This window comes from Pongo abelii, chromosome 11 (assembly GCF_028885655.2).
Source record: "Pongo abelii isolate AG06213 chromosome 11, NHGRI_mPonAbe1-v2.0_pri, whole genome shotgun sequence".
Classification (NCBI taxonomy): domain Eukaryota; kingdom Metazoa; phylum Chordata; class Mammalia; order Primates; family Hominidae; genus Pongo; species Pongo abelii.
This window is the reverse complement of record NC_071996.2, coordinates 122,797,543-122,825,518: the sequence shown is the minus strand read 5'-3', so window position 1 is coordinate 122,825,518 and position 27,976 is coordinate 122,797,543. Positions and strand designations below refer to the sequence as shown.

Sequence of the window (27,976 nt, the reverse complement as noted above, 5' to 3'; positions counted from 1 at the left end):
GGCTGCCTGATTTCCCCTGATGAAACGTGTCCATAATGGGAGCTTTGTCTGGCTAGGTCAGGGAACTGACTTCCTCCTCCTGGGCCACACTGCTGCTCTGAAAAATCCTCCCTGATCTCAAACACTGACCAAACTCCCAGCTGCACCTATATCAGAATCCCTGATCTCTCCTTCCCCATTGCCCTTTACCCAGAGCCCAGAGCTGGGAGTCAGGGAGGAGAGATGTGTTTTTAACCCACCTTGCAATGGATGGCCTGGCCAAGGCTGTTACTTACCATGACTTAGCAGCCACGTGCAGCTTAGTGCCATCTCTGGCTCACTCCCCCTTGCCAAGGACTGAAATGAAGGAGCCTCACTCTAGAGCACTGCCAGGGGTGTGCAAGGGGTAGGTGGTGGGGGGGTGTCTGCAAGTGCCCAGGGTCTATCTTTCTGGAAGATGGCAGGAGGGAGAGGAAGACCTGGTGAGCGTCTATTACTGATTGTCCCTGGGACCCTGGTGGCCTCCCGGAACTGCTGCCTCCCTCCTTCCCTTCATGATCAAACTTTTCAAATGTCCTCCCCACACCCACCTTCAGTTTCCCCTTGCAGGCTCCTTATTGTCCCATTTCCTCAGAATTCTTGCAGCTGCAGTCACAAAGGCTGGGTCCTCTACTCCTAGACCAGTGCTGTCTCACAGAAATACAATGGAAGCCATGTATGTCATTTTGAATGTTCTAGTAGCTGCAATTTTAAAATGTAACAAAAACAGGCTGGGCGCAGTCGCTCACGCCTGTAATCCCAGCACTTTGGGAGGCTGACGCGAGTGGATCACTTGAGGTCAGGAGTTCGAGACCAGCCTGGCCAACATGCAGAAACATCATCTCTACTAGAAATGCAAAAATTAGCCAAGCATGGTGGCAGGCACCTATAATCCCAGCTACTCAGGAGCCTGAGTAGCTACTCGGGAGGCTGAGGCAGGGGAATTGCTTGAACCCAGGAGGGGAAGGTTTGCAGTGAGCCAAGATGGTGCCACTGCACTCCAGCCTGGGTGACAGAGCGAGACTTTGTATCAAAAAAAAAAAAAAAAGTAATAAAAACAGGTGAAATTAATGTTACTAATATAGCAATGATAGTATATTTAACAATGTATCCCAAATACTATCATTTTAACCTATAAGCAATATCTTAAAATGGAGATATTTCATACATTTTGTACATAATCCAGTGGTACATTGTTTTATAGGTATAGCACTTCTCAATGTGAGAGGTACTTGAAGGTGTAGCCACATGTCAAAGGCTCAATAGCCCTGCATAGCTGGTGGCTGCTGTACTAGCCAGCACAGTTCTAGAGCCTTCATTCTCTACTTGGCATCCATGCTTTTGCTGAGTCCAGTAATTATCCCATTCCCATGTGGCCTGTCTCCCTTGGGAGATTCGAAACCCCTCCTCCCCCAGGGGCAGAGTCCTCATTTTACTCATCCCTCTGTCTCCCAGGGCACCATCAAACTGTGCCCCACACCCAGGAGGCCCTCAAAGCATGTTTGTTGATGGGAGTGAGTGTTGGGGATTGATTTTTGTGGTTCAGTTATGGCTGTAAATGGTGTTTTGTAGATTGCTTCTATAGAAGCACCCTGCTGCAATATTAGCAGAAACAAGCAGCAGTGGTTGTCAGCACAGGCAGAGGCCTCGGGGCAGATGGGGCTCCCTGAATCAGGTGGGGGAAATCCTGCTAGACGAGATACCATTTCTCTGGTTTAAGAGCCTGTCATTGCCACAGCGCGCTCCTCCAAGCAACCCCATCTCTGTTAGAGCTCAGAGATAGCCCCTGTCAGAGTGCATTACACAAAGGATGTGTCTCCAGCAACCCGCCACCAGGCTGGCAGCTCCTCAGGGCAGAAATGGGAGTTATTCAGGTGGACAAGAGCCTGGCCCACAACAGATGCACCAAGCATGCATTTCGAGTGAATAAATGAATGGATGACCGGAGCCAGTGAAGCCTCGCATTCATGTCTTCATGCCCCAGAAGTCTTTATTGAGCACTTACTACATCAGACACTGTACTTGATACTGGGACACAGCAGGGAACAAGGAAACAGGGAGGGCTGTGTCCTCCTGGAGCTCACATTCTGATGGGAGAGACAGATAATAAAAAAGTAAACACGGATAAGTGAAATAATTAGAGCATTGGCTGGCAGGAAGCAAACAAAGGGGCCAAAATAGAGAATGAGGGAGGAGTTCTTCAAGGAAAGAAGAAAGTCTCTATCCTTAGCCTCCCAGAATACAAGACACCCCGCCCCCAGGTCAGGTGTCAACATTTAGACGTTGGCCACCATACGGCAGCCTGTGGCTTGGGGTGCCCTGAGGATGTTACTGCTTCAAATTGCACTGGTGATGTCATAATGGGCTCTAGGAATGACGGAGAGCCCTGGAAGTTGGGGCCCAAGGCAGGGGGAGGATCCGGCAACAAAGGCACCCGGTTCAGCCCTGTTCACTCAGACCCAGTCTCCGGCCTTGGGAGGAGGCGAGCAGGTCACCATGGCTCGGAGCCTCTCCACCATGTTCGTCCCCAACAGCTGGCTCAATGCCTACCACAAGGTAACCGGGGCCTGTCTAGTTCTGTGGTCAGCGGGAGTGTCCCAGCCAGTGCAGACACATGTTCTTGGGCGCCGGCCTTCCGTGAGCTATGCACTGGCTTAGGCATTATGGGGATAAAGAGAAGAATGAGATACGGTCCCCTGCTCTCAGTCTGCTAACAAACTAGACCTCGAGCAAGTGGCTTAACAGAATAATACTCATCATCTTGGCCAACTTTGGAGGATTTAATCTTTCCAAACAACCCTGTCTGGTGCCCTATTCTCTCCACGTTGCCCAACAACTGAGTTCAAGGGCAGCCCACCCATCGGCACAAGTGTTTTTTGATAATTTAGATTAGTGTTTCTCAGGGTGATCTAAAGATGGCAAAATTACTTGCAGCACCTGTTAAAAGTGGAGATCCCTGGGCCTCAGCCCAAATCTTCCATATCAGGAGTTTCAGGTACGGGGCTCATGAATCTGCATTTTAAATAGCACTCCGGGGGATTCGCACCCTAAACACTGCCTTAGAGTTTAAACACCTGCCAGTTTCCAAGCCCCATGCCTGGTGGACCAGGGTGGGTCGGTTTCTGTTTGAGATGGGTGTTGGCCTTTGATATTTTTATTACTGATGAGAAGCCATGATTCATAAGCTGCTGGTGGCCAGCTGTCAGCTTGGAAAGGAGTCAGAGGCCACTGAGAACAGAATTTCCTATCTTTTCAACCCATCTATAAAATGCCTACCTGAGCAGACACTGTTTAAAGGCCATTAAAATAGCAGACACAGAATCACCCAGTCCCTGGAACTTTATAGACATATTTATTCAAACTCAAGTGCTTGCAAAGAGTAAATAAACGGGAAGCAAAATGAGTAAGCATCCCTAGAAATACGAACTGAAAGTAAACAGCCCTGTTCACTAAAATAAACAAGACAAATCCGCGAGGATTAAATGACCTCTAGTCAGGTTGAGAGCCAGAAATGCCCCATCTTGGCTCCCGGAGGAAGGCGAGGGCCTGTGCCTGCCACCTGGAGGGGGTGCGTCAGAAGCTGCATTCCTTGGGGGCTCAGAGCCGGGCCTGCAAGGGCAGATATTACCCTTGGGTGGTAGGAGTGCACCCCAGGCCCCCCTGGCATCCTGCCACAGGGCCTAAAAACCCTCATGTTTAAAGATTAAGAAGTGTGTCCTAAAAGTCTTCTGAAAAAGTCCAGGTTTTCTAGAGGCATATTACCCCTAGTTACTTTTTTTTTTTTTTTTTTTTTTTTTTTTGAGATGGAGTCTCTGTCACCCAGGCTGGAGTGCAGTGGTGGGATCTCGGCTCACCGCAACCTCCACCTCCTGGGTTCAAGCGATTCTCCTGCCTCATCCTCCCAAGTAGCTAGGATTACAGGCATGTACCACCACACCCAGCTCATTTTTGTATTTTTAGTAGAGATAGGGTTTCACCATGTTGGCCAGACTGGCCTCGAACCCCTGACCTCAGGTGATCCACCTGCCTTGGCCTCCCAGAGTGCTGATATTACAGGCGTGAGCCACTGCGCCCGGCCCCAAGTTACTATTATTTGCCATTTATTCACTAATTTAGTAAACATTCATTGAGAACCTACTACATGTCAGGCCAGGCACTAAAGATATCAAGATGAGTAGCACAGAGATCCTTAAGTTGCTCACAGTTTAAAATAAGAGATAATACTAGCTTACAAGTACTGCCCACTTAACTATTTGAAGAACTCAGTGATGAGCACCCTACATGCATTATCCCATTTACTCCTCATAACATTATGAGGTTATGACTGTCTTCCTCCTGTTTACAGATAAGGAAGCTAAGGCTCTAAGTCTGTGGTGTGATGGTAGATGTTTAACAGCTAGCTCTCTGGGCCAGGTGTGATGGCTCACAACTGTAACCCTAACACTTTGGGAGGCCAAGATGGGAGGACTGCTTGAGCCCAGGTGTTTGCCACCAGCGTGGGCAACATAGTGAAACTCCATCTAAAATTAAAAATTAAAAAAAAGAAAAGCATCCAGGCACAGTGGCTCAAGCCTGTAATCCCAGCACTTTGGGAGGCCGAGGCAGGTGAATCACTTGAGGTCAGGAGTTTAAGACCAGCCTGGCCAACATTGCAAAACCTTGTCTCTATTAAAAATACAAAAATTAGCCAGGCATGGTGGCACATGCCTGTAACCCTTGCTAATCTCCAATCTCGTGACTTTAAATAGCATCTGTATCCCGACAATTGTCAAATTTACATATCCTCAGCCCAGATATCTCTTCTGAACTGTATATAGTCTCACATATCCAATTGTTTTTGCACAGTGTCCGTGTGGGCCTAATAGGAATCTCCAGTGTATGTCTTAATCTGAACTCCTTGTTCCCCAAATTTATTCCACCCACATTCTTGATCATGTGGAGGCTACTTGGAAGGCTGAGGCACGAGAATCACTTGAACCCAGGGGGCAGAAGTTGCAGTGAGCCAAGATCACGCCACTATACTCCAGCCTGGGCAACAGAGCGAAACTCTGTCTCAAAAAACAAAACAAAACAAAACAAAAAACCAACTAGCTCTCTGGAAGAAAAAAAAAATGCCCTGATTTGTAGTGTTTGCCAATCTCAGTAGTGTAAATACTTGCAGGCCTGTCTCAAGCTTCCTGCCTGATGTCTCTGAACGTGGAACAGGAAAGAGACGGGGGTGGGAGGGGAGGGGGCTGGCTCTGGCACAACACGGCAAATACGACCCACAGCTAATAAATGCAGGAGCCAGGATGTGAGCCATGTGTGTGGATCCCGGTGTCACTAACTATACAAGAGCACTGACATTCAAGGGGCATACATCTTAAGACCTTCGTGAAGTGCCAGTTTTACAGTGTTCCATAAAACTTGCAAGGTAACAAGCACTTTCCTATACCTCTTTGTTTTCGTCACTAACAGGAGCAGTTGGTTTCCCTTTGAGGGCCATTCTGAAAACCTTTTTATTTGGAAATAATTTTACCTTCCCAAGAGGTTGCAGAAATTGTACACGGAGGTCTGTGTGCCCTCCACTCAGTTTCCCCAGATGGTTACATCTTAGATAAACACAGCACGGTATTACACTCAGGAAGGTGACATAGGTAAAATGTGTGTGCATAGGGTTTGATGCCATTTTTTTCTAGGTTTGCCAGATTTCGCAAATGAAAATACAGGAAACTCAGTTAAATTTTGTTTTCAGTATAAGCATATCCCATGCAATATTTGGGACATACTTATACTGAAAAGATTATTTCTTATCTTTTTTTTTTTTTTTTTTTTGAGATGGAGTCTCGCTCTGTTGCCCAGGCTAGAGTGTAGTGGTACAATCTCAGCTCACTTCAACCTCCACCTCCCAAGTTCCTGCGATTCTCCTGCCTCAACCTCCCGAGTAGCTGGGATTACAAGTGCCCGCTACCATGCCCGGCTAATTTTTGTATTTTTAGTAGAGATGGGGTTTCACCATGTTGGTCAGGATGGTCTCGAACCCCTGACCTCAAGTGATCCGCCTGCCTTGGCCTCCCAAAGTGCTGGGATTAGAGGCGTGAGCCACCATGACCGGCCCTTGTTTATCTTAAATTCAAATTAAACTGGGCATTCTGTATTTCATTTGGCAACCCTAACTTTATCATGGTTAGAGTCATAACCACCATTATAATTAAGGCATAGAACTACCCATCACCATCAAGATATTCCTGAGCTACTCCTTCATAGTCATACACATCCCTCCCCAAATCCTCCCTAGCCCTGAGCAACCACTAATCTGTTCTCCATCTCTATAATTTTGTCATTTTTTTCACTCAGCATAAGGCACCTGAGATCCATCCACAGTGTTGCATTTAGCAACCACTTGTTCCTTTTTATTGCTGAGTATTATCCCATGAAGGCCCTTTTTCACCAAGAACAATTATTTTTCAAAATTTCTTTAATTCAGTAGTGTTTATTGTATATCCACTACCTGCCAGGCACCGAGGGTTGCAGCAGCAAAGTAAAACTGATTACACGTCACAGGCCAGCAGGTTACTTCCAGTTGACAGAGACTTCTTCCTGTGGATCCTAAGACAGGAGATGATACTGGCGCTAGGAGGGGAGGATTGGCCTCCCTGAGCACTTCCCTCTGGAGATGCTAGGGAAGGCTTTGTGAAGGAGCTCGGGAGGCAGGGTTTGCTGATGGATCTGACATGGGGTGCAAGAGAAAGAGATGCACCAAGGCTAACACCAAGAGTTATGACCTGAAACTGGAGGACAAAGTTGTCATTTACTGAATGTATGGTAGATGCACCTGACAGCAATAACCAAAGCACACCCTGAGAATGACCCGGAATGGCAGATATACTTGATGTGTGTTTGCAGTTTTGAGCTAAGAAATCCTGGAGTGGCCAACCTAGAGATCCTCATCTATGAGGAACCTTTGAGCCCCCTTCCCATCCTGTGGAACAAGGGCCATACAGGGGATTGAGGAGCTTTGTTTTGGGTTAAATGAAGGTTGCCAGGTGGAGGTTGTTAGGGAGCAGGTGTTGAGTGAAAATGCGTGCTTTCTGCAGGTGACAGCGGTTCTACTGTCCAGCTCGCCACCACTGGACCATCTCGTATGTAAGTTCTCCTCAATAGACCTCATGTCGGCCGGGCCCAGTGGCTCACGCCTGTGATCCCAGCACTTTGGGAGGCCGAGAAGGGCAGATTGCTTGAGGTCAGGAGTTCGAGACCAGCCTGGCCAACATAGTGAAACCCCGTCTCTACTAAAAATACAAAAATTAGCTGGGCGTGGTGGTGCATGTCTGTAATCCTCAGGAGGCTGAGGCAGGAGAATCACTTGAACACAGGAGGTGGAGGTTGCAGTGAACCGAAATCGCACCACTGCACTCCAGCCTGGGCAACAGAGACTCCCTCTCAAAAAAAAAAAAAAAAACCTTGTCTTGTTTGCTGGCTCTGGGTCTCTTCTTTGGCCTCTTGAACCTGGGGCCTTCCTTATTGGAGTGGACAGGGGTTCAGCACAACACTGAGACGGGAAGAATGTGGATGGAATAGGTTTGGGGAACAAGGAGTTCAGATTAAGACATACTACACTGGAGATTCCTATTAGGCACACATATGGAGACTGTGCAAAAACAATTGGATATATGAGAATACATATAGTTCAGAAGAGATATCTGGGCTAGGGATATGTAAATTTGACAATTGTCAGGGTATGGATACTATTTAAAGTCATGAGATTGGAGATTAGCAAGGGAGTGAGGGTAGAGAGATTTCTAAGCACTGAGCCCTGAGGCCTTCCATTTAAAGATGGGAGATGAGGCCAGGCACGGTGGCTCATGCCTGCAATCCCAGCAATTTGGGAGCCCCAGGTAAGAGTATCGCTTGAGATCAGAATTGGAGACCAGCCTAGCCAACATAGTGAGACCTCATCTCTATTTTAAAAACATGAATATAATAAATAATAATAACATTAAAGATGGGAGATGAGGAGGAGCCAGAAGAGACCCAAAGGAGTGGTGGTGAGGGTAGTAAGTGTCTGGGAGGCCAAGTGAAGAGAGTGTCCCCAGGAGAGCAAGCGGCTATGTCAAATGGGACCCATGGGTCAAGGACAGTGAGGACTGAAAATCGACCATTGGGTTCAGCATTGTGGAGGTTGTTTTTGACCTTGACAAGAAAAGTTGTGGTGGAATGATAGCTGTAAAACCTCATTCTAGAGGGTTTACAAGAGAATGGGAGAAGAGGAATCGGGAAAACATAAGATTAGATAGCTCTTTTTAAAAGAGGAGATTTACATAAAGAGGAGAAGGAAAATGAGGCCACCGCTGGAGGGAGACTGGGGATTAAGGGAGGATTATTTTTTCTTGGGAGAAATTATAGCACATGTATATGCTAATCAGCTTGACCCACCAGAACTGTGGAGATTGATAATGCAGGAGAAAGGGAAGAAGAGTTGACATGGTGCCCTTACGTAAGCAAGAGGGGTGGAATCTTGTGCACGAGTGGAGAGGGTGGCCTTGGATAGGAGCACAGTTGGTTCACCCACAGAAATGAGGACAGCAGAATATGGAGCTCAGATCCTGGTAGGAGCCTAGGCGTGGCAGCTTAAAACTTGCGGAAATTCTCTTTTGAAGGCTTCTATTTTCACAGTAAAATGAAAACCATGGTCCTCGGCTGAGAGTGGGGATGGAGGAGAACACTGGATGAAACTGTCCTCCAGGAGAGCAAAGCAGCAAACGGTCCAGGAGATGCAATAGGACCTCTGGGCAGTACAAAGAACACACTTAGGTTAGTGGTTGAGTTTAAAGCGAGCTTGTTTGGCTGGGTGCGGTGGCTCACACCTGTAATCCCAGCATGTTGGCAGGCCAAGGCAGATGGATCTCTTGAGGTTAGGAGTTCGAGACCATCCTGGCCAACATGGTGAAACCCTGTCCCTACTAAAAATACAGAAATTAGCTTGGCATGGTGGCTCATGCTTGTAATCACAGCTACTTGAGAGGCTGAGGCAGGAAAATCGCTTGAGCCCGGGAGGCAGAGGTTGCGGTGAGCTGAGATCGTGCCACTGCACTCCAGCCTGGGCAACAGAGCGAGATTCTGTCTCAAAAAAACTAAAAAAAAAAAGCAAGCTTGTCCAACCCACTGCCTATGGACCACATGCGGCCCAGGACAGCTTTGAATGCAGCCCAACGCATATTTGTAAACTTTCTTAAAACATTATGAGATTTTTTTGAAATGTTTTTAGCTCATCAGTTATTGTTAGTGTTCGTGTATTTTATTTGCGGCCCAAGACTATTCTAGTTCTTCCAATGTGGCCCAGGGAAGCCAAAAGACCGGACACCCCTGGTTTAAAGTGAGACCGGGCAGCGCAGCTTGGATGTTTCTCCAGCCATACAGGTTGGAGCAGGGGAGGAGCCGGTTGCAGTCATGGTTGGGGTTTTGCCAGGCAAGTCCGAAAATCTAGAGCAGGCACTTGAAGGTGTGTGCAAGGGAGTGAGTACAACAGTGGAATGTATGGCTCATCCTAGGTAGGAGAGACATGAAGACAGCAGTGAGGAATAGGGAAAGGTAGGATCAATAGTTTGTAGTTCTAGGCTGGGCGCAGTGGTTCACACGTGTAATCCCAGCACTTTGGGAGGCCAAGGTGGGTGGATCACCTGAGGTGAGGAGTTCAAGACCAGCCTGGCCAACATGGTGAAACCCTGTCTCTACTAAAAATACAAAAAATTAGCCAGGCATGGTGATGCATGCTTGTAATCCCAGCTACTCAGGAGGCTGAGGCAGGAGAATCGCTGGAACCCAGGAAAAGAAGGTTGCAATAAGCCAAAATAGCGCCACCGCACTCCAGCCTGGGCAACAGAGTGAGACCCCGTCTCAAAAAAATAAAAATTAACTGGGTGTGGTGGCGGGCACCTATAAACCCAGCTACATGGGAGGCTGAGGCAGGAGAATCACTTGAACCCAGGAGGCGGAGATTGCAGTGAGTTGAGATGGTGCCACTGCACTCTAGCTTGGGCAACAGAGCGAGCCTCCATCTCAAAAAAAAAAAAAAAAAGACATATGTATCTTATCAACTCACACTGAAGTGTATGTAACTGACTGCTATGTTCGCGCCAAAGTATTTGCACTTTAATATGTGTTAAACCAAAAAGATGAATGAATAATGGTAGCATTGTAAACATCAGCTAAGATCTGCTGGGGAAGATTTTCTCAGAAGGCCAAGCGCAAGAATGATTCTCAGAAACTTTTTCTTTCTTGATCCCTAGTCATCCCATGACTTTGCCACCTGAACTCCAAATTCATTACCATTCCCTTATCCAGAGGTGACTATTATCCTTCCAAAGCTGTTTCTATCCATTTACATATGTATTTATGTAACATCTAGAAATATAAATTTAGCTCACTGTGTGAGTTTTATCTAAATGCCCTCACCTTACATTCTAGAAATTGCTTTTTTTTTTTTCACTCAGCAGTATATTTGGAATTCTTTTCTGTAACAATTCCTAAAGACTGACCTCCTTTTTTTTTTTTTTATCAACTGCTACACAGCACTTTAAAATACTGTGTCTCAAGCATTCAAATCATCTAGGAATCTTGTTAACATGCAGATGCTGATTCTATAACTCTAGGGTAAGCCCTGAGGTTCTGCATTTCTAAAAAGCTCCCAGATGTTATTGATGTTGCTGGTCAACAGATCACACATTTAGTAGCAAAGATGTACAGTATGGTTGGAGTAGTGTGCTGGGGCCAACTTGGACAAGCTCATGAGAACTGATTGTCAATTTTCCAGGAATTTGGTGAGCTTGTTGTTAAACAGCAATCATTAAAAAAACTAAATTATATACACTTACAATTAAATAAATTATATTACAGATAATAAAAACCAAAAATCCATCACTTTTCCAAACATTTTACTGCCTTCTTAAATCTATGCTGTTGATGTTATTTCTATCTATTGTGTCTGCATGGTGGAAATCTACATAATGGCATGCTTCCGCACAGCTCTTCCCAACTCCGTTCAGTGACATCATCTCGACAGCTTGAAATCGGCCATGGGGAACATTTATACCACAGAAATTTGGGTATAAAGGTCTTCTGGGGTGAGCAGGTCTATGCAAACATACCCCCAAAGTTCAGGGAAGCTGAAAAGCCGAAGAAAGAGGCTGACATATCCAGTCTCTCAGAAAGAAACATTTCATAGGGACTTAGGAATAGAGGCTATAGTTTCAGAGATGAAATTGTGGATTACCCTGCAAACCCAGGGCTTACATACCATAGGGAAAGAATGCGTTGAACAATTGAAGTTGACCCCTCAGGCAAAGTCATGAATGCTATGTAAATCTGCCTAAGCGCAGGATTTATGGTAATAGTAGGTAAAGCAGAAAATTTAGAGTCATTCCTGGAACAGGTTGTTGAAAAGTCAACATGGCAGATTAGCTTCCCAGATGGAGTTGCTTTAGCCTCCAGAAAATGCTTGCATTACTCCAAGCCTTCTCCAACACTTGATATTACCCATCTTTTCCATTTTTGTTAATCTGCTAAATAAAAAGAAAAGGTATCTCATTTTTATTTTTTATTTATTTTTTTGAGATGGAGTCTCGCACTTGTTGCCTGGGTTGGAGTGCAATGGCACGATCTCGGCTCACTGCAACCTCCGCCTCCCAGGTTCAAGCAATTCTCTTGCCTCAGTCTCCTGAGTAGCTGGGATTACAAGTGCCCGCCACCACGTCCAGCTAATTTTTTGTATTTTTAGCCAGGCTAGTCTCAAACTCCTGACCTCGTGATCCACCCACCTTTGCCTCCCAAAGTGCTGGGATTACAGGCATGAGCCACCACGCCCAACCGGTATCTCATTTTTAACTTGCATTTTCGTATTTAAAGTGAGATTAGGTGTCTCACATGTTCATGACTAGAAATTTAACAATATTTCTTGCTCTTGTAAATAGAGCCTTTTTACTATTTTTTCTTTTTTACCCAAACCAAAAATGGTCAATAAGAACCTTTTTACTTTTATATTTTCTAGGTGATTATTGTACAAGAAAGTCAGTGTTTTTTAAATTAGGCTACCCTTCCTATCAGTTCTAATAATAGCTTGGTCATTTATTTTCTTGGGGATTCTAGATAATCATATAATCTATAAATAATGACCAATTTTACTTTTCCACATATACAATTGTTAATTTTGTTTTGTGGTACTGGCTCTGACTACAGCTCCACATTGTCTAGCAGCAGTAATAGCTCATCAGTGTCTCACTTCTGATTTGAATAGGAACACTTCTGTGTTTTCCTCCCGAAGTGCTGGGATTACAGGCGTGAGCCATCGCTCCCGGCTCACTTTCTAAGTTATGCATTTTGGTGATATTTGAATCTCTTACTCAAGCATGTACTCTTTTCTGTGATCAGAAAGAACATTAAAGGTGGTTCCTTATTCAGGTTGTCTCCTTCCCTTATACATTGTAGCCTTGTTTCGGCCCTTTCACTGTCCTCCTTGAATGTGTCCCCTCCCCAGGAGGTGGAGGACAAGAATGCTCTCTCCATGTCCTGCTCAGCATTAAGCTTTACACATAATGGTATTTATTTATTTATTTATTTATTTATTTAGGGACACAGTCTCACTCTGTCACCCAGGCTGGAGTGCAGTGGCACGATCTCAGCTCACTGCAACCTCCGCCTGCCAGGTCCAAGCGATTCTCTTGCCTCAGCCTCCCAAGTAGCTGCTGGGATTACAGGCACGTGCCACTACGCCCGGCTAATTTTTGTATTTTTAGTAGAGACGGGGTTTCACCATGTTGACCAGACTGGTCACGAACTCCTGACCTCAAGTGATCTACCCGCCTCGGCCTCCCAAAGTGCTGGGATTACAGGCGTGAGCCACTGCGCCAGGCCCGTAAAGGTATTTCAACAAACGGTTAGGGAATGCCATGAAATCAAGCCAGCACCTAGTGGGTGAATTCTTGAAAACTCCCCTGCCATATCTACTAGTTTGAAGTGAGGGCTGCAGGACCTTTCCAGCCTCTCCCCATCCCACCCTGTCACTCCCCACCCCAGGTATATAAACGGCAGGTTGCTCCATAAACCTGTGATCTCTGGAATTTTGATTGGACCCCTGGTAGCTGGGCCCTGTTTTGGATCTAGAGGCCACCAAGAGTCCTGATCAGTTCCTGCAGCTAGGAAGATGCATGGGGTTTAAACGTGCTACTCACTACTCCTGACATGGGAATACTGGAACTGCCAATAATGTGGAATTTTTTTTTCTGTTGTTTTAACAAATGGAAAGGTCACAGATATCAGAGTCAAATCCCAGATCCACCCAAACAGCTATGTGATCTTGGGCAAGTCAACTTCTGTGTCCCTTGTGGACCTTCCGTGTAACATAACACTTACCAAAGCGCATAGAAAAAGGTCCAGAAAAGATCTGAGAGAAGCCTGTAGGGTTGTTCCAGGCCTCTGCAATCAAACTGATGGAGTTCAAACCCCACCTGTGCCGTTTATTACCTCGACGGATCACTCGTCTCCGTATCTCAGCTTTCTTTGTTCATGCATAAACTGGGGACAGTAAGAGTACCTAGCTGATGGGGCAGTTGTGAAGATTAAACGAGGTAACAGGCCAACCTTTATCATAAAGCTAAAGCTCACCGTGAGCGCCCCATGGACATTAGCCTTATTGCTTTTATTGTCACAAAGGTGGCTGTGGCGAGAGACAGCACTTTGTACCGTACCCGTCGGACCCGGTGAGCTGGAGGGGCGAGCTTTTTATTGGCCTCGAGGCCCGGGGCACGGGGAGGCGGGCCGTCCGCGGCTGTCCTAGCACCTCCGCGGCAGCAGAGGGCCCTGGCGGCGGCTGCGGGTCGCGCGGCGGGGGTGACGGGGTGCGGGGCGGGGCCTAACGAGCAGCACCCGCAGGGGCGGAGACGAGGGCGGGCCGGAGGCGGGGGCGCAGCCTGGCGAGGAGCCGGGCGGGGTGGGCGGCACGGCCTGACAAGGGGCGGGGAGAGCAAGGAGGCATAACGAAGGGTGGGACGGAGCAAGGGCGGGGGCAGGGCGAGTGGTGGGGTACAGCGAGGGCCGGAGCGGATGGGGGAAACCTGGTGAGGGGCGGGACAAAGCGGGGAGGGCGTTGCAGCCTGGCGAGAGGAGGGGCGGACGAGGAAGCTTGACGAGGGGCGGGGCGGGCGGTGCAGCCCGGCGAGAGGCAGGGCGGGCGGTGCTGCCTGGCGAGGGGCGGGGCGGGCGGTGCGGCCTAGGGGCGGGGAAAGGGCGGGGGCAAGGCGGGTGGTGGGGCCCAGCGAGGGGCGGAGCGGACAGGGTAAGCCGCCGAGGGGCGGGGCTGAGCGAGGTGGGCGGGGCGGTCTGCCGAGGGGCGGGAAGAGGTGGGCGGGGCATCCCGGCAAGGGGCGGGGCGGCCGGGGAAGCCTGATGAAGGCCTACGAATGCGGCGCGGCCTGAAGGGGCACGCCGGGGACCTGCAGGGCTAGTGAGGGGCGGGGCAGGCGGCGCGGTGGGGGCGGGCCGAGCCCGGAGGCCAGATGAGCGGACACAGCCCCACGCACGGGGCCATGCAGGTAGGTGGTTCCCGACAGCCCCACTTGAATTTCGATCCCAGACCGGGTCCGGCGCCCTCCCGGGCCCAAGCTTAGCGCGGTGCTGCAGTGAGGCCGCCTGACCCAAAGCGAAACCGAAAGCCCCGCAGAGGGTGACCTGACGACTTTCCCGGGACTGGAAGGGGGAGTCCTGCGAGAGACTGGGTGGGTGGAGAGGAGTCAGGGTGCTCCTTGGGGTACAGGGCTTTGGCTCCGGGCTGGGTACGCGCACGTGATGCAGGCCGCCTCAGAGTATGGGGCCCGCTTGGGATCCTGGAGTTTGGGAGCAGAACAGGATTTCCTAGCTGGGCAGGGACAGGGGGGTGGGACTTAGGGAGTCGGGCTAAAGTTCGGATTAAGGGGCGGGCCTGGCTCATGATCCTGGGCCGGCGGGCTGAAGCTTTCAACGGAGAGTTTCAGCCCTGGGTTTGGGTCTCTCGGTGGGGACGGGCGGAAGCAGAGGTCTGTGCCTTAGAGTGGTTACTTCTGGGGGTGGGGATGGGAGAATCCTTGGAACCTGGGTGAAAGGTCAGGGGTCCCAGACCTTGTAAAAGTCTAAGCGCCCCCTCCCCTAGGTGGCCATGAACGGTAAGGCCCGCCAAGAGGCGGTGCAGACTGCGGCTAAGGAACTCCTGAAGTTCGTGAACCAGAGTCCCTCTCCTTTCCACGGTAAGCGGTGGCCAGGGCAAGGGAGGAGGGTGGAGGCTGATGTGCCCCTCACCAGCTTCCATCGCCGTGAGAGGGTGCTTTTCCCACAGCTGTGGCTGAATGCCGCAACCGCCTTCTCCAGGCTGGCTTCAGTGAACTCAAGGAGACTGAGAAATGGAATATTAAGCCTGAGAGCAAGGTACTGGGGGTGGGGTGGGGGTGGAAAGGCAGGTCCCTAGGCTGGGTCTCAAAGCCCTGTGTGCCAGCTGAGTAATGCAACTCACACCCCTGTCTTTCCTCCCCTTCTCCTCAGTACTTCATGACCAGGAACTCCTCCACCATCATAGCTTTTGCTGTAGGGGGCCAGTACGTTCCTGGCAATGGCTTCAGCCTCATCGGGGCCCACACGGACAGCCCCTGCCTCAGGGTGAGGAACTCGGACGGTGTTGGGGTGGGAGGAGATGTCAAAGGGAGTACAGGGCAAAAGAGAACTAGGAGGTACAAACTGGGGCCTCTGTCCCCTGGAGTAAGGGAGAAGGTAAACTTGTTGGCCCCTTCCTCCACACCTTGAGTCTTTCATGTGACACTAATATTCGCTGTCTGTTACTTATGAGTAGCCAAAGTCTCATCTCCACATCTCGTCATGAAGCCTTCTCTGACTTCTTCTCCATCTTTACACTCAGGTGAAACGTCGGTCTCGCCGCAGCCAGGTGGGCTTCCAGCAAGTCGGTGTGGAGACCTATGGTGGTGGGATCTGGAGCACCTGGTTTGACCGTGACCTGACTCTGGCTGGACGTGTCATTGTCAAGGTGGGAACCGAGGTTGGGGATGGCGGAGCCTCCTCAGAAGACTGACTGCCACACTCCTCAGGGTACCCGTGGGGAAGAGGGGTGGGGGCAGTCTGGTCAGAGGACCACCCTGCTTAGTCTGAGTGAAGTGAAGACTGACCACTGGGGTGGGAGGCACCCTGGGCTGACCTGGCCTGGCTGGCCGCAGTGCCCTACCTCAGGTCGGCTGGAGCAGCGGCTGGTGCACGTGGAGCGGCCCATTCTTCGCATCCCACACCTGGCCATCCATCTGCAGCGAAATATCAACGAGAACTTTGGGCCCAACACAGAGATGCATCTGTGAGACTGGGGTGGGGCTGCGGTGGCTGGGAGGGATAGAGAATGGTACCAGGTGATTATTACCTAATGGTAGCAACAGTCACATTTTACTCTTGGGACCCAGTTAATTTCTAAGGGTCCTCACAGCCTCGCCATTTGGGGAGTGGGCTGGGAATTGAAGGGCAGAGGCAGTTGCCCATCAGGAGGCACCTGAACTTATGGATGCCGCACTCAGCTGTGCCCTCTTCGCAATCCCCCCACAACCCACGTCTCCCCACAGAGTTCCCATTCTTGCCACAGCCATCCAGGAGGAGCTGGAGAAGGGGACTCCTGAGCCAGGGCCTCTCAATGCCATGGTAAGAGAGTCCCCTGATCATGGGGAGGGCGGCAGAGTCCCCTGAGAAGTGGGGAGGAGAGGAGGAATGGACTCTTCCCAGCGTCTTTCTGCTCTGCAGGATGAGCGGCACCATTCGGTCCTCATGTCCCTGCTCTGTGCCCATCTGGGGCTGAGCCCCAAGGACATAGTGGAGATGGAGCTCTGCCTTGCAGACACCCAGCCTGCGGTGAGGACTGGCTGTAGGAACCTGTGGGTGGAGGGCCTCCAGGATCCTGGCTACCCCTAGCCTGTCCTGCTGAAGCACCCATCACTTCCACCAAGCCCTCAGTAACTCTCATCCCCGTTCTTCCCAGTAGACACATCCCCCACTGCTTCTAGGGTGGTGGTTCTCAAAAAGACAAGTTCCCTACCCGAGACCTGCCCACTAGGACTATCTAGGAATTGGCCCTTTTTACAGATTCCCCAGGAGTTTCTTCTACAGGTGGGCCCTGTCTGCTTTGACCCACACTGACACTGAACTGCTTAGGGAAAGAGGCCTGGATGTGGCCATCTGTTCTCTGTCTCCCGGTTGCTGATGGTCAGAGATTGCTAAATCTTTGGATGCTGTGTCCTGCTTGAACACCTACTAAGTTTCTGTTTTTTGGCTGGTTTTCTCTGTTTACTTCTTTGGCCTTTTTGATGACAATTCAGCCCTTCCTTTTCTTGACCCACAGGAAGAGGTCAAGAGCTATTGGCCTCCACCCTTTTGTTCCTCAGCACCAGCCCAGCCCCCTTCTCCAATCTCTGCTTGGTCCTGCCTAGCAAGGAATCCCAGCACTTTGGGAGGCTGAGGCGGGGGGAATCACATGAGGTGAGGAGTTCGAGACTAGCCTGACCACCATGGTGAAACCCTGTCTCTAATAAAAATACAAAAATTAGCTGGGCCTGATGGTGCACGCCTGTAATCCCAGCTACTCAGGAGACTGAGGCACGAGAATCCTTTGAACCCGGGAGGCGGAAGTTGCAGTGAGCCAAGATCGAGCCATTGCACTTCAGACTGGGCAACAAGAGCGAAACTTCATCTCAAAAAAAAGAAAAAACAAAATAGTGCCCTAAGCCAAGGGTCAGGGAGAGGTTGCACAAGAAACCAAGGAGGCCCTTGGGAGCAAAAGAAAGGTGAGTGGGGGTGGAGGGTTGAAGGTCGGGCTGACTGTCTTATGTCTCTAGGTCTTGGGTGGTGCCTATGATGAGTTCATCTTTGCTCCTCGGCTGGACAATCTGCACAGCTGCTTCTGTGCCCTGCAGGTGAGGAGCCGGGTCACCCCAGGCAGCACATAACCACCAGCAGAGGTGGTATGTTTGGGGTCAGGGGAGCTGCCTAAAGCCCCACCAGGTTGTGAGAGAGGGCCATTGTCTACCCGCTCAGTCTGCTGGTGCTGGATGGACCAGGAGGGGGCCCTAAATGCTGCAGCCTCAGCATCGCCACCTTTGGTCTCTGCCCTTGCACTGTCGGGGTTGAGGCAAGAAGAAGGCTGAGAAGTTGTTTAGGGCACCATGGTCTCTTGTCCTAGCCTTGCTCCTGCTGCTTTTCCTGAAGTTAACAACCTCTGCCTCCGGGAAAGGCTTTATCATCCACAAGGCAGTGTCATCCACCTCCTTCTGCTTCCTACTCCACTCTCTAGGCTTAAGCCCCCAGCCTTCTCCCTGTTTCTTGGGATCTCAGTCAGGTAGCCTCTCTTCCTAGTCACCTTGATATTCCCCACCTTCTCTCCACCCTAGTCAGTTCCCTTTCTTTCTCTTCTCTTGCCCTTGATCTCCCTCTGCCTTTTTCTGCCTTTCCTTCCCTGTAATCCTGTGGCTGGAGATAGGCTTCAGGCTGTAATTGAGACCAGAGCTGGACCTGGGACCTGCATCTGCTTCTGCAGGCAACCAGCCAGTCATGTCATCTTGATGGAGTCTGTCACCTCTTTGAACCTTAGTCTTTTCCCTGAGGCCAGTCAGTTTATGTGATGTGTGTAGTCTTTTGGCTTTCCAGGACTGTCAGCTCTTCCTCTCTGTCCTCCACATCTTCCTACTGCCTTTTGCATGGGAAGGTAGAGAAGAACACCCAAAGGATGTTGTCTCCTGTCCCAGTTGAAAAGGTTTCTACCTAGCTATTGATTTGGCCAAAAAGAAAATAAAAACAGAAAAAAAAAAAAAGGTCCCCACCACACCTTAAAGGTTTCTACCTATGTAGCTATTTATTTGGCAAAAAAAAAAAAACAAGAAAAAAAAGGTCCCCACCACACCCTCTGCCAGGCAGTGCCCTAATTGATAAAAGTCATGGCCATGGAAGGCAGACAGGGGAATGTGCACACCCAAGGTGCTGGTGGATGGGGGAGCATGCACACCCAAGGTGCCGGTGGGCTGAGTTCCAGCAGAAGCAGGTTGGAGATGATGCTCTCATTTCCTTCCCTGAACCAGGCCTTGATAGATTCCTGCGCAGGCCCTGGCTCCCTGGCCACGGAGCCTCACGTGCGCATGATCACACTCTATGACAACGAAGAGGTACGTGGAGGGTTCTGGGGAGGGTCACCTCTGCGGAGTCTTTCACAGCCAACTTGTTGTGCCAGGCATCCACCGTGAGCCAGGGCTCTTCTGGGGGCCCCAAAGACAGGGGAGATGCTGCCTGTACCTCCTTAGCACTTGGTGTCTCCTCTGACTCAACATAGATCTGCTTATTCGAGGGTGACCATGTCTCCTGTATCTCTCTTTGTGCCACATGGTGAGCTTCTTCCTTTAGGACAGGGACTCTACCCAGTCCATCCTCGTAGCCGCAGGGCTCAGCACAGAGTAGGTCCTCATGATGCCTGCGTGTGTGAGGCTGCAGTCTCAGCTGCATAACAGAGCTTGAACAGATAGTGCTCTCTCATGTAACAACCCAGGTCAGAGTTAGCAGTTTAGGAAGGGTCCCTGCTGTCCTGAACACATGACTTCCATTTCAGGATTCAGGGTGGCTGCTCCAGCTCTGGCCATCATGTCTACACTGAGTTCGTAGGAAGGGAAGAGGGGGCAAAGGGGCAGTAGACACCCCCTGGCTTTAAGGGCATGATCCAGAAGTGACATTCATCACTGCTTACATTCCACAGAACTTAGCTGCAGGGGAGCCTGGAAATGTCATCTCTAGCTGGGTAGTTAAGTGCTTAGCTACAACTTGGGTGTTCTGTTATAAAAGATATCATGGACAGTTAGCAGTCTCTGTCATACACATAAAAGAAAATTGACCAGTGTGGTGGGGCACCTGTGTTGAGCCCCAGATGTGAGGGTCACGAGAGGCGGAAGGGGAGCAGTGCAGGAAACCCACCAGTACTGTTAAGACTGCGAGTTAGTTTGGTCTCAGCCCACTGTCTGGTGTTCAGTGATGACCCCAGGTTAGGGGTGTTGCTAAGAACACCCAGTGACTCAGTGGGGTTTTGGGCCAGTTGGGCAGTGGGCCCCTCTCACTGGCTTCCAAGATCAGGCCCCTAAGCCCAGATTCCCAGAGTCAGGACTCTACTGTCGCCAGGTGGGGTCTGAGAGTGCACAGGGAGCACAGTCACTGCTGACAGAGCTGGTGCTGCGGCGGATCTCAGCCTCGTGCCAGCACCCGACGGCCTTCGAGGAAGCCATACCCAAGTCCTTCATGATCAGCGCAGACATGGCCCATGCTGTGCATCCCAACTACCTGTGAGTCTCTAGTGCCAGTCACACAGTCTTCACATAGCTGGAGACCCATAGCTGGAGACCGAGCATAACCTGCCTTGGCCCCAGCCTCTTCCTTTCTCCCTTCTTCATTCTGCCGGGAGGTTCAGGGGCACTTCCTTTTCACTACTGTGAGACCAACTTGGTCAAAGTCATGCAATGCCTAACCCAGGTGTGTGGAATAGCCTTTGTCTACAAACTTGTTTCCATCTATTGCTAGAGGCTGCCCGGAACCCTGTGTGTGGAATGACTCTGAAGTCCCACTGGGCTAGGTGGGAAAGAGTGGTGATCTATTAGTGATGTCTGCCATGTCTATTAGTGATCTATTAGTGGTGAGTGTCAACAGGCCTGCTTCTGTTTGCTATGTCTGGCCCTTATCTGTCTCTTACAGGGACAAGCATGAGGAGAACCACCGGCCCTTATTCCACAAGGTGAGACGTGCCATTTCTCCCTAGGACTTGGAGGTCTGGCTGTTCTGGGCCCCAACTCATTCCCTTTGGGCCTGTCATTACCTCTCCCTCACCTTGACACTCTCCCCAGGGCCCCGTGATTAAGGTGAACAGCAAGCAACGCTATGCTTCAAACGCAGTGTCAGAGGCCCTGATCCGAGAGGTGGCCAACAAAGTCAAGGTCCCCCTGCAGGTGAGGGTGGGCCCTGCCTGGGAAGGTGTCTAGTCTCCTAACCTTTCTGAGTCTCAGTTTCCACATCTGTAGAATAGGGGTGATAGTGATGCCTACTTTGCTGGATTTCTATGAAGACTGAAGGTACAGTGTGCTCCTGGCACATGGTAGGCCTATCTTTCCCTGCAGCACCCCCACTTCCCCTGTGTCTCCTACACACGCTGGGGGCTTCCACAGGGAAAAAGTTCAGGGCTGGGGAGTATGGAACCCCAACTACTCATTTTCTCTCTTGCCTGAGAAATCAGCCATCTAGTCCTTTCTCCTCAGTGTGTGTGTGTGTGTACATATATATGTTGTATACATATATGTATATAACACATGACAGTATTGTGTATACACATATATACACACATATACTGTCATGAATTGCTTAACAACAGGGATACATTCTGGGAAATGGCATCATTAGGCAATTTTGTCGTTGTGTGAGCATCATGGAGTATACGTACACAAACCTAAACGGACAGCCTGCTGCACACCTAGGTTGTGTGGTGTAGCCCATTGCTCCTAGGCTACAAACCTGTACGGCTTCTTACTGTGCTGAAAACTGTAGGTAATTGTAACAAAATGGTCAGTGTATCTAAACATAGAAAAGGTATAGAAGGCCAGGCGTGTTGGATCACACCTGTAATCCCAGCACTTTGGGAGGCCAAGACAGGCAGATCACTTGAGGTCAGGAGTTCAAAACCAGCCTGGCCAACGTGGTGAAACCCCATCCTACCAAAAAATACAAAAATTAGCCAGGCGTGGTGGTGCATGCCTGTAGTCCCAGCTACTTGGGAGGCCTTCCCTACTTGGGAAGGATCTCTTGAGCCCAGGAGGTGGAGGTTGCAGTAAGCCGAGATCGTGCCATTGCACTCCAGCCTGGGCGACAGAGTGAGACCCTGTCTCCAAAAAAAAAAAATCAAAAAAAAAAAAAGAAAAGAAAGAAAAAGTACAGGAAGCATATGGTATAAAAGATTTAAAATGGTCCACCTGTATAGAGCACTTAGGAATGGAGCTTACGGCACTTGAAGTTGCCCTGGGTGAGTGGTGAGTTAACGTGAAGGCCTAGGACATTACTTTATACGATTGCAGACTTTATCAATGCTGGACACTTAGGCTACACTACATTTATTTTGAAAATTGTATTTCTTCAACAATAAATTAGTTTACTATAACTTTTTTACTTTATTTATTTATTTATTTTTGAGTTGGAGTCTCACTCTGTCACCCAGGCTAGAGTGCAGTGGCGCAATCTCGGCTCACTGCAACCTCTGCCTCCCGGGTTCAAGCGATTCTGCCTCAGCCTCCTGAGTAGCTGGGATTACAGGCACGCACCACCATGCCTGGCTAATTTTTGTATTTTTAGTAGAGACAGGGTTTCACCATGTTGGTCAGGCTGGTCTCAAACTCCTGACCTTGTGATCCGCCCGCCTCGGCCTCCCAAAGTGTTGGGATTACAGGCGTAAGCCACTGCGCCCGGCCAACTTTTTTACTTTATAAACTTCCATTTTTAAAATTTTTGACTCCTTTGTAATAACACTTGGCTTAAAACACAAACACATAGTACAGCTATTCAAAAGTATTTTCTTTCTTGTATCCTTATTCCATAAGCTTTTTTCTATTTTTAAAATTTTTCGCTATTTTTAAAATTTGTAAACTTTTTGGTTAAAAACCAAGACACAAACATACACATTAGCCTAGGCCTGTACAGGGTCAGGATTATCAATGTCCCTGTCTTCCACCTCCACATCTTGTCTCACTGGAAGGTCTTCAGGGAGAGTGACGTGCAGGGAGCTGCTATCTACTATGATAACAACGCGCTCCTAAAGGACCTGCCTGAGGCTGTTTTACAGTTAACTTTTTTTTTTTTTAATAAGTAGGAGTACATTCTAAAATAACAGTAGGCTGGGCGTCGTGGCTCACGCCTGTAATCCCAGCACTTTGGGAGGCTGAGGCAGGTGGATCACTTGAGGTCAGGAGTTCAAAACCAGCTGGCTAACATGGTGAAACCCCGTCTCTACTGAAAATACAAAAATTATCTGGGCGTGGTGGTGGGCACCTGTAATCCCAGCTTCTCAGGAGGCTGAGACAGGAGAATCGCTTGAACCCAGGAGGCAGAGGTTGCTGTGAGCCAAGATGGCGCCATTGCACTCCAGCCTGAGCGACAAGAGTGAAACTCCATCTCAAAATAAATAAATAACAATAAAAAGCATGATATAGTAAACACATAAAACATAACATAGTCATTTATTATTCTTAGGTATTGCATACTGTACATAATTGCACGTGTTATGCTTTTATACGACTGGCAGTAGATTTATTTACACCGGCATCGCCACAAACAAGTGAGTCATGCATTGTGCCACAACATCACAACAGCTGTGATGTCACTAGGCGACAGGAATTTTTCAGCTCCATTATAATCTTACGGGACCGCTGTCATATGTAGTCTATCCTTGACTGAAATGTCACTATGTAGTGCATGACTGTCTATTTCTATATTTATCTATCTACCTGTCTGTATCAGGGACTCGGGCATGGGTGGTCCAGTGACAATCATAGCAGGTGTAGAACCGCGGCATCCTGACTCCCAGCCCAGGGCTCTTTCTGCTGCACAGTGTTCACTCTTCCTTTCGGAAAGCTGAATTGTTCTGCCCCCAGGAAGCCTTCTCTGAGGACGTGATATTTGAGCTGAGACCTAACCACTGAGAAACAGGCAGCTATGGGAGGGTCCCAGCCAGAGGGCACAAGTAGAAAGGCCCCAGGGGGGCCAGGAATGAGCTCGTCTTTTAGGAGGAGAGAAAGGCAGGATGGTAGAGCCCGGATGAGAGCAGGAGGGGGTCAGGGGAGAGGCCCAGCTCAGTGACGATACAGGAATACCCAGGCCATGGAGGGGCATTTCAATTTTATTCTAAGGCAGTGAGAAGACATTGGGAGATTTTTCTTTAATAATTTACAGCAGAAGTAGGACACATGTATTTTAGAAAATTAGAAAATACACATAGAGATGAGAAAATAAAACACTAATATGCAGAAATTTGGTATAGTCTTCCAGATTTTTTTCTATGAATAAACTTCATATACACTTTTTTAAAATATTATATTGGATATATTTTTGTGGCCTCTTTTCACTCAGTCATCTTCACCTTTCTATTTGAGTTTTGTTTTTTGTTTTTTTTTTTAATGTTTTTTTAAATTAGAAACAGGGTCTTGCTTTGTCTCCCAGGCTGGAGTGCAGTGGCATGATCATAGCTCACTGCACCCTCAAACTCCTGAGCTCAGGAGATCTTCCTGCCTCAACCTCCCAAGTAACTGGGACTACAGATGCATGCCACCATGCTGGCTAATTTTCTATTTTTAGTAAAAATGGGGTTCTTGCTATGTTGCCCAGGCTGGTCTTGAACTCCTGGCTTCAAGCAATCCTCCCACCTTGGCCTCCCAAAGTGCTGGGATTATAGGCGTGATCCACCATTCCCAACCCCATTTCAGGAAATTGTTGTTTCAGTAAACTTGTACCTCATCTAATGCACAGATCACTTTCCGTTTTCCCCAGTTATCCTCAAAATATTTTTTTACAGGTATTTGGCCCACCCTAGTATCCAACTCAGGACAATGCGTTATATTTGGCTGATATGTTGCTTAAATGTCTTCCAATGTAGCACAGTTCCCCCCACCCCTTTTTAAATAGCATTGGCTTATTCAAGAAACTTCTGGATATGTCTCCTTGCTGCCCCATGGTGTCATTTAGTTTGTCTGTAAGCACCATATTTCCTATCAACTGGAATTTCTAAAAACTTGATGGATTCAAGTTCAACTTTTTTTTTTTTTTTTTTTTTTTTTGACAGAGTGAGAGTTTCACTCTGTCACCCAGGCTGGAGTCTAATGGTGTAATCTCGGCTCATTGCAACCTCCGCCTCCCTGGTTCAAGTGATCCTTCTGTCTCAGCCTCCAAAGTAGCTGGGATTACAAGTGTGCACCACGATGCCCAGCTAATTTTTGTATTTTTAGTAGAGACAGGGTTTCACCATATTGGCCAGACTGGTCTTGAACTCCTGACCTCAAGTGGTCTGCCCACCTCAGCCTCCCAAAGTGCTGGGATTACAGGTGTGAGCCACCGTGCCCAGCCTCAAGTTAAACATTTTGGGCTAGAAGACATGGCTGGTGTATTCATATGGCATCACACACATGATATCTGGGTGGGCCACCCTTAGCCTTGCAAAGATTGACCACTGGACCAGGAATGGCCTCTTATCCTTTCATTATATGGTGTTTTTTCCCCTATTGACCTGACAGTGACCCATACAAGTGATGAGTTCCCTATTAACCAGATACCTAATGGTTTTAACACTTACAGTAATCCTTGTCTAAATCAGTAATTTCATTAGAATTTACCGAAAAATGCCCACTTCCCCTGAATTCTTTCAGTCTTCCATTCTTCTGTGAAGTGGAACTTCTTCCCTCCAATCAATGAGGGTTCTTTGGTTATCGTGGAATATCATTCCTATTGATTGGAAAGCAGGATAAATGCTAATTCTTTCTGTTATCCACTTTTCAAGGTGAAATGTCATCTCAAATAGTGACAAAGAACGATTTTTCCTTTTCCTTTTTTCTTTTTTTTTTTTTTAAGACAGGGTCTCGCTCTGTTGCCCAGGCTGGAGTGCAGTGTTGCGATCTCAGCTCACTGCAACCTCCTCCCCCCAGGTTCAAGAGAGACTCATGCCTCAGCCACCTGAGTAGCTGGGATTACAGGCGTGCACCACCATGCCCGGCTGTTTCTTGTATTTTTAATAGATACAGAGTTTCACCACGTTGGCTAGGCTGGTCTCGAACTCCTGGAATCATGTGATCTGCACACCTTGGCCTCCCAAAATGCTGGGATTACAGGCGTGAGCCAGCACACCTGGCCTGCTTTTCCCTTTCTGACTATCATGGAATCATGGAATTTCATTTATTCAGTGTCCTCTATAATTATATTTGATTTGTGAATTGTCATGGCTTTGACCAGTGGGAGCCCCTTCAGCATAACTCCTGTGCCCTTTGACTCTTGGAAGTCTCCTTGCTTTTTGGCACGACAAAAATTGCAGGCATGTCTTGTTCATTTCGCCCCCCAGACTTGGTAGTTTTTGGTGAGCAGTGGTATTAAAGACCATGGTCTGGCACTGCAAGTGTTCATTGTTCTTGGGGGAGGGGACAGTGCTTTGGGTCCATTTCCATGGACATAGCAAGAAAAAAGTATATATTTTAAAAATCATGAAACCAGGTGCGGTAGCTCAGGCCTGTAATCCCAGCACTTTGAGAGGTAGCGGATCACTTGAGGTCAGGAGTTCGAGAACAGCCTGGCCAATATGGCAAAATCCCGTCTCTACTGAAAATACAATAATTAGCTGGACGTGGTGGTGCGTGCCTGTAATCCCAGCTACTTGGGAGGCTGAGACAGGAGAATCGCTTGAACCCAGGAGGCAGAGGTTGCAGCAAGGTGAGATCGCGCCACTGCACTCCAGCCTGGGCATCGCAGGGAGACTCCATCTCAAAATAAATAAATAAAATAAAATAAAATTTTTTAAATAAAAATCATGAGTTAATACTGTAATTCTTATTCATAAAATTATTCTTATTTAGTTAAATAGTTACTACCTATTTGATTTTGTAATTGTTTTCTCTTACACTGAAAACCTTGATATCTAGCATCATGTTTTCATTTTCTTATTTATTATTTTACCATAATATAAAGAAAATCATTTCAAAATGTCAGTAGCAATATTTTTAAAGACACTAATGCCACTGAGTGATTTTTTTCTGTGAGTGTGGATATTAAGCAAGAAGGTGACAAGAATGGATACTTTTAAAAATCCCCCTTCCTGCTGTGTGGAGAATGGATTGGAACTAGGGTGGTGGCAATGCAGATAGAATGGGACCAATTGAGAATATATTGTCCTTTGGGGTCTGCCATTTAGCATTTGCTTTGATTTTATGCTCTGAATGGACCATCTCCCAGGCCCCTTCCCGCCCTGCAGTTCTAAGATGGCGTCCTCCTTGGCTTTGATATGCACACACTGCATGTTGCTCATGGGTCTCCTGCTCTCCCTAGGATCTCATGGTCCGGAATGACACCCCCTGTGGAACCACCATTGGACCTATCTTGGCTTCTCGGCTGGGGCTGCGGGTGCTGGATTTAGGCAGCCCCCAACTGGCCATGCACTCTATCCGGGAGATGGCCTGCACCACAGGAGTCCTCCAGACCCTCACCCTCTTCAAGGTAACACCCACCCCAGACCCTCTCCATGGCAGCTGGGCTCCTTCCCCTCTAGTGCCTGGATTGGTTGCTGGGACAACATCGCCGTCACAAAGTGACTGGCCTGAGTAAACAGGGCCCCAGTTGTCATGCTGGGGCCATGTAGGAAAACAAGGGTCCTGGCCAACCACGGTGGCTCATGTGAAATGCCAACACTTTGGGAGGTGGGAGGATTGCTTGAGGCCAGGAGTTTGAGACCAGCCTGAGCAACATGGCAAGTCCATGTCTCTACAAAAGAGAAAAAAGAGATAAAACAAGGGTCCTTATTCTTCTCAAGGCTCAGGGGCCCTGACCCAAAGAAATGGAAAATGAGGGGATGAGAAGAGGGGATCAGGGCTGAGAAGACTGGGGTGGCTGTCAAGAACAGATGAAACCTCGGTGCTTCTCTTGCTGGAACATATGTTGGTGGGAGGTGGGTGGCAGGACATCTCCATCTGGTCACTCACTAATTCCAAATTCCATGTTGCCTCCCGTTATAGGGCTTCTTCGAGCTGTTCCCTTCTCTAAGCCATAATCTCTTAGTGGATTGAGCCCTCTTGGAAAGACTTCTCTGCCATCCCTTTGCACCTGAGAGGGGAAGTTCTCAGCTGAGCTGAAGCTGGATTATTAAAGTGGATTTTCACTCAGA

At 48.6% G+C, this 27,976-nt stretch overlaps 1 protein-coding gene and 1 long non-coding RNA gene across 14 annotated transcripts; one reads left to right on the top strand and one right to left on the bottom strand.

The window, feature by feature from the left end:
- Positions 1 to 2,381: 2,381 nt before the first annotated feature.
- DNPEP (aspartyl aminopeptidase) lies at positions 2,382 to 27,976 on the top strand. 13 transcript variants are annotated; one of them, XM_054548592.1, is made up of 17 exons: positions 2,423 to 2,574; positions 8,674 to 8,811; positions 13,705 to 13,751; positions 15,176 to 15,269; positions 15,359 to 15,447; positions 15,562 to 15,675; positions 15,932 to 16,057; positions 16,245 to 16,375; positions 16,635 to 16,710; positions 16,810 to 16,917; positions 17,898 to 17,975; positions 19,134 to 19,217; positions 20,215 to 20,375; positions 20,782 to 20,821; positions 20,931 to 21,032; positions 27,145 to 27,312; positions 27,828 to 27,976. In XM_054548592.1, the coding sequence occupies exons 4-17, from the start codon at positions 15,182 to 15,184 to the stop codon at positions 27,876 to 27,878; spliced, it is 1,416 nt and encodes a 471-aa protein (XP_054404567.1). In that variant the 5' UTR covers positions 2,423 to 2,574; positions 8,674 to 8,811; positions 13,705 to 13,751; positions 15,176 to 15,181; the 3' UTR covers positions 27,879 to 27,976.
- LOC129058136 (uncharacterized) lies at positions 6,479 to 14,309 on the bottom strand. The gene is made up of 3 exons (XR_010136112.1): positions 13,405 to 14,309; positions 8,495 to 8,785; positions 6,479 to 6,788 (listed from the first exon to the last, which is right to left on the bottom strand). It is a non-coding gene; the product is annotated as an uncharacterized LOC129058136 (long non-coding RNA).

Excerpts from the sequence above, each read along its gene's own strand:
- DNPEP (XM_024242906.2), top strand. The coding sequence starts at position 2,392 with ATGACGGAGAGCCCTGGAAGTTGGGGCCCAAGGCAGGGGGAGGATCCG. Across the intron at positions 21,033-27,144 it reads AAGTCAAGGTCCCCCTGCAG|GATCTCATGGTCCGGAATGA; the intron begins GTGAGGGTGGGC and ends TGCTCTCCCTAG. Across the intron at positions 27,313-27,827 it reads AGACCCTCACCCTCTTCAAG|GGCTTCTTCGAGCTGTTCCC; the intron begins GTAACACCCACC and ends CTCCCGTTATAG.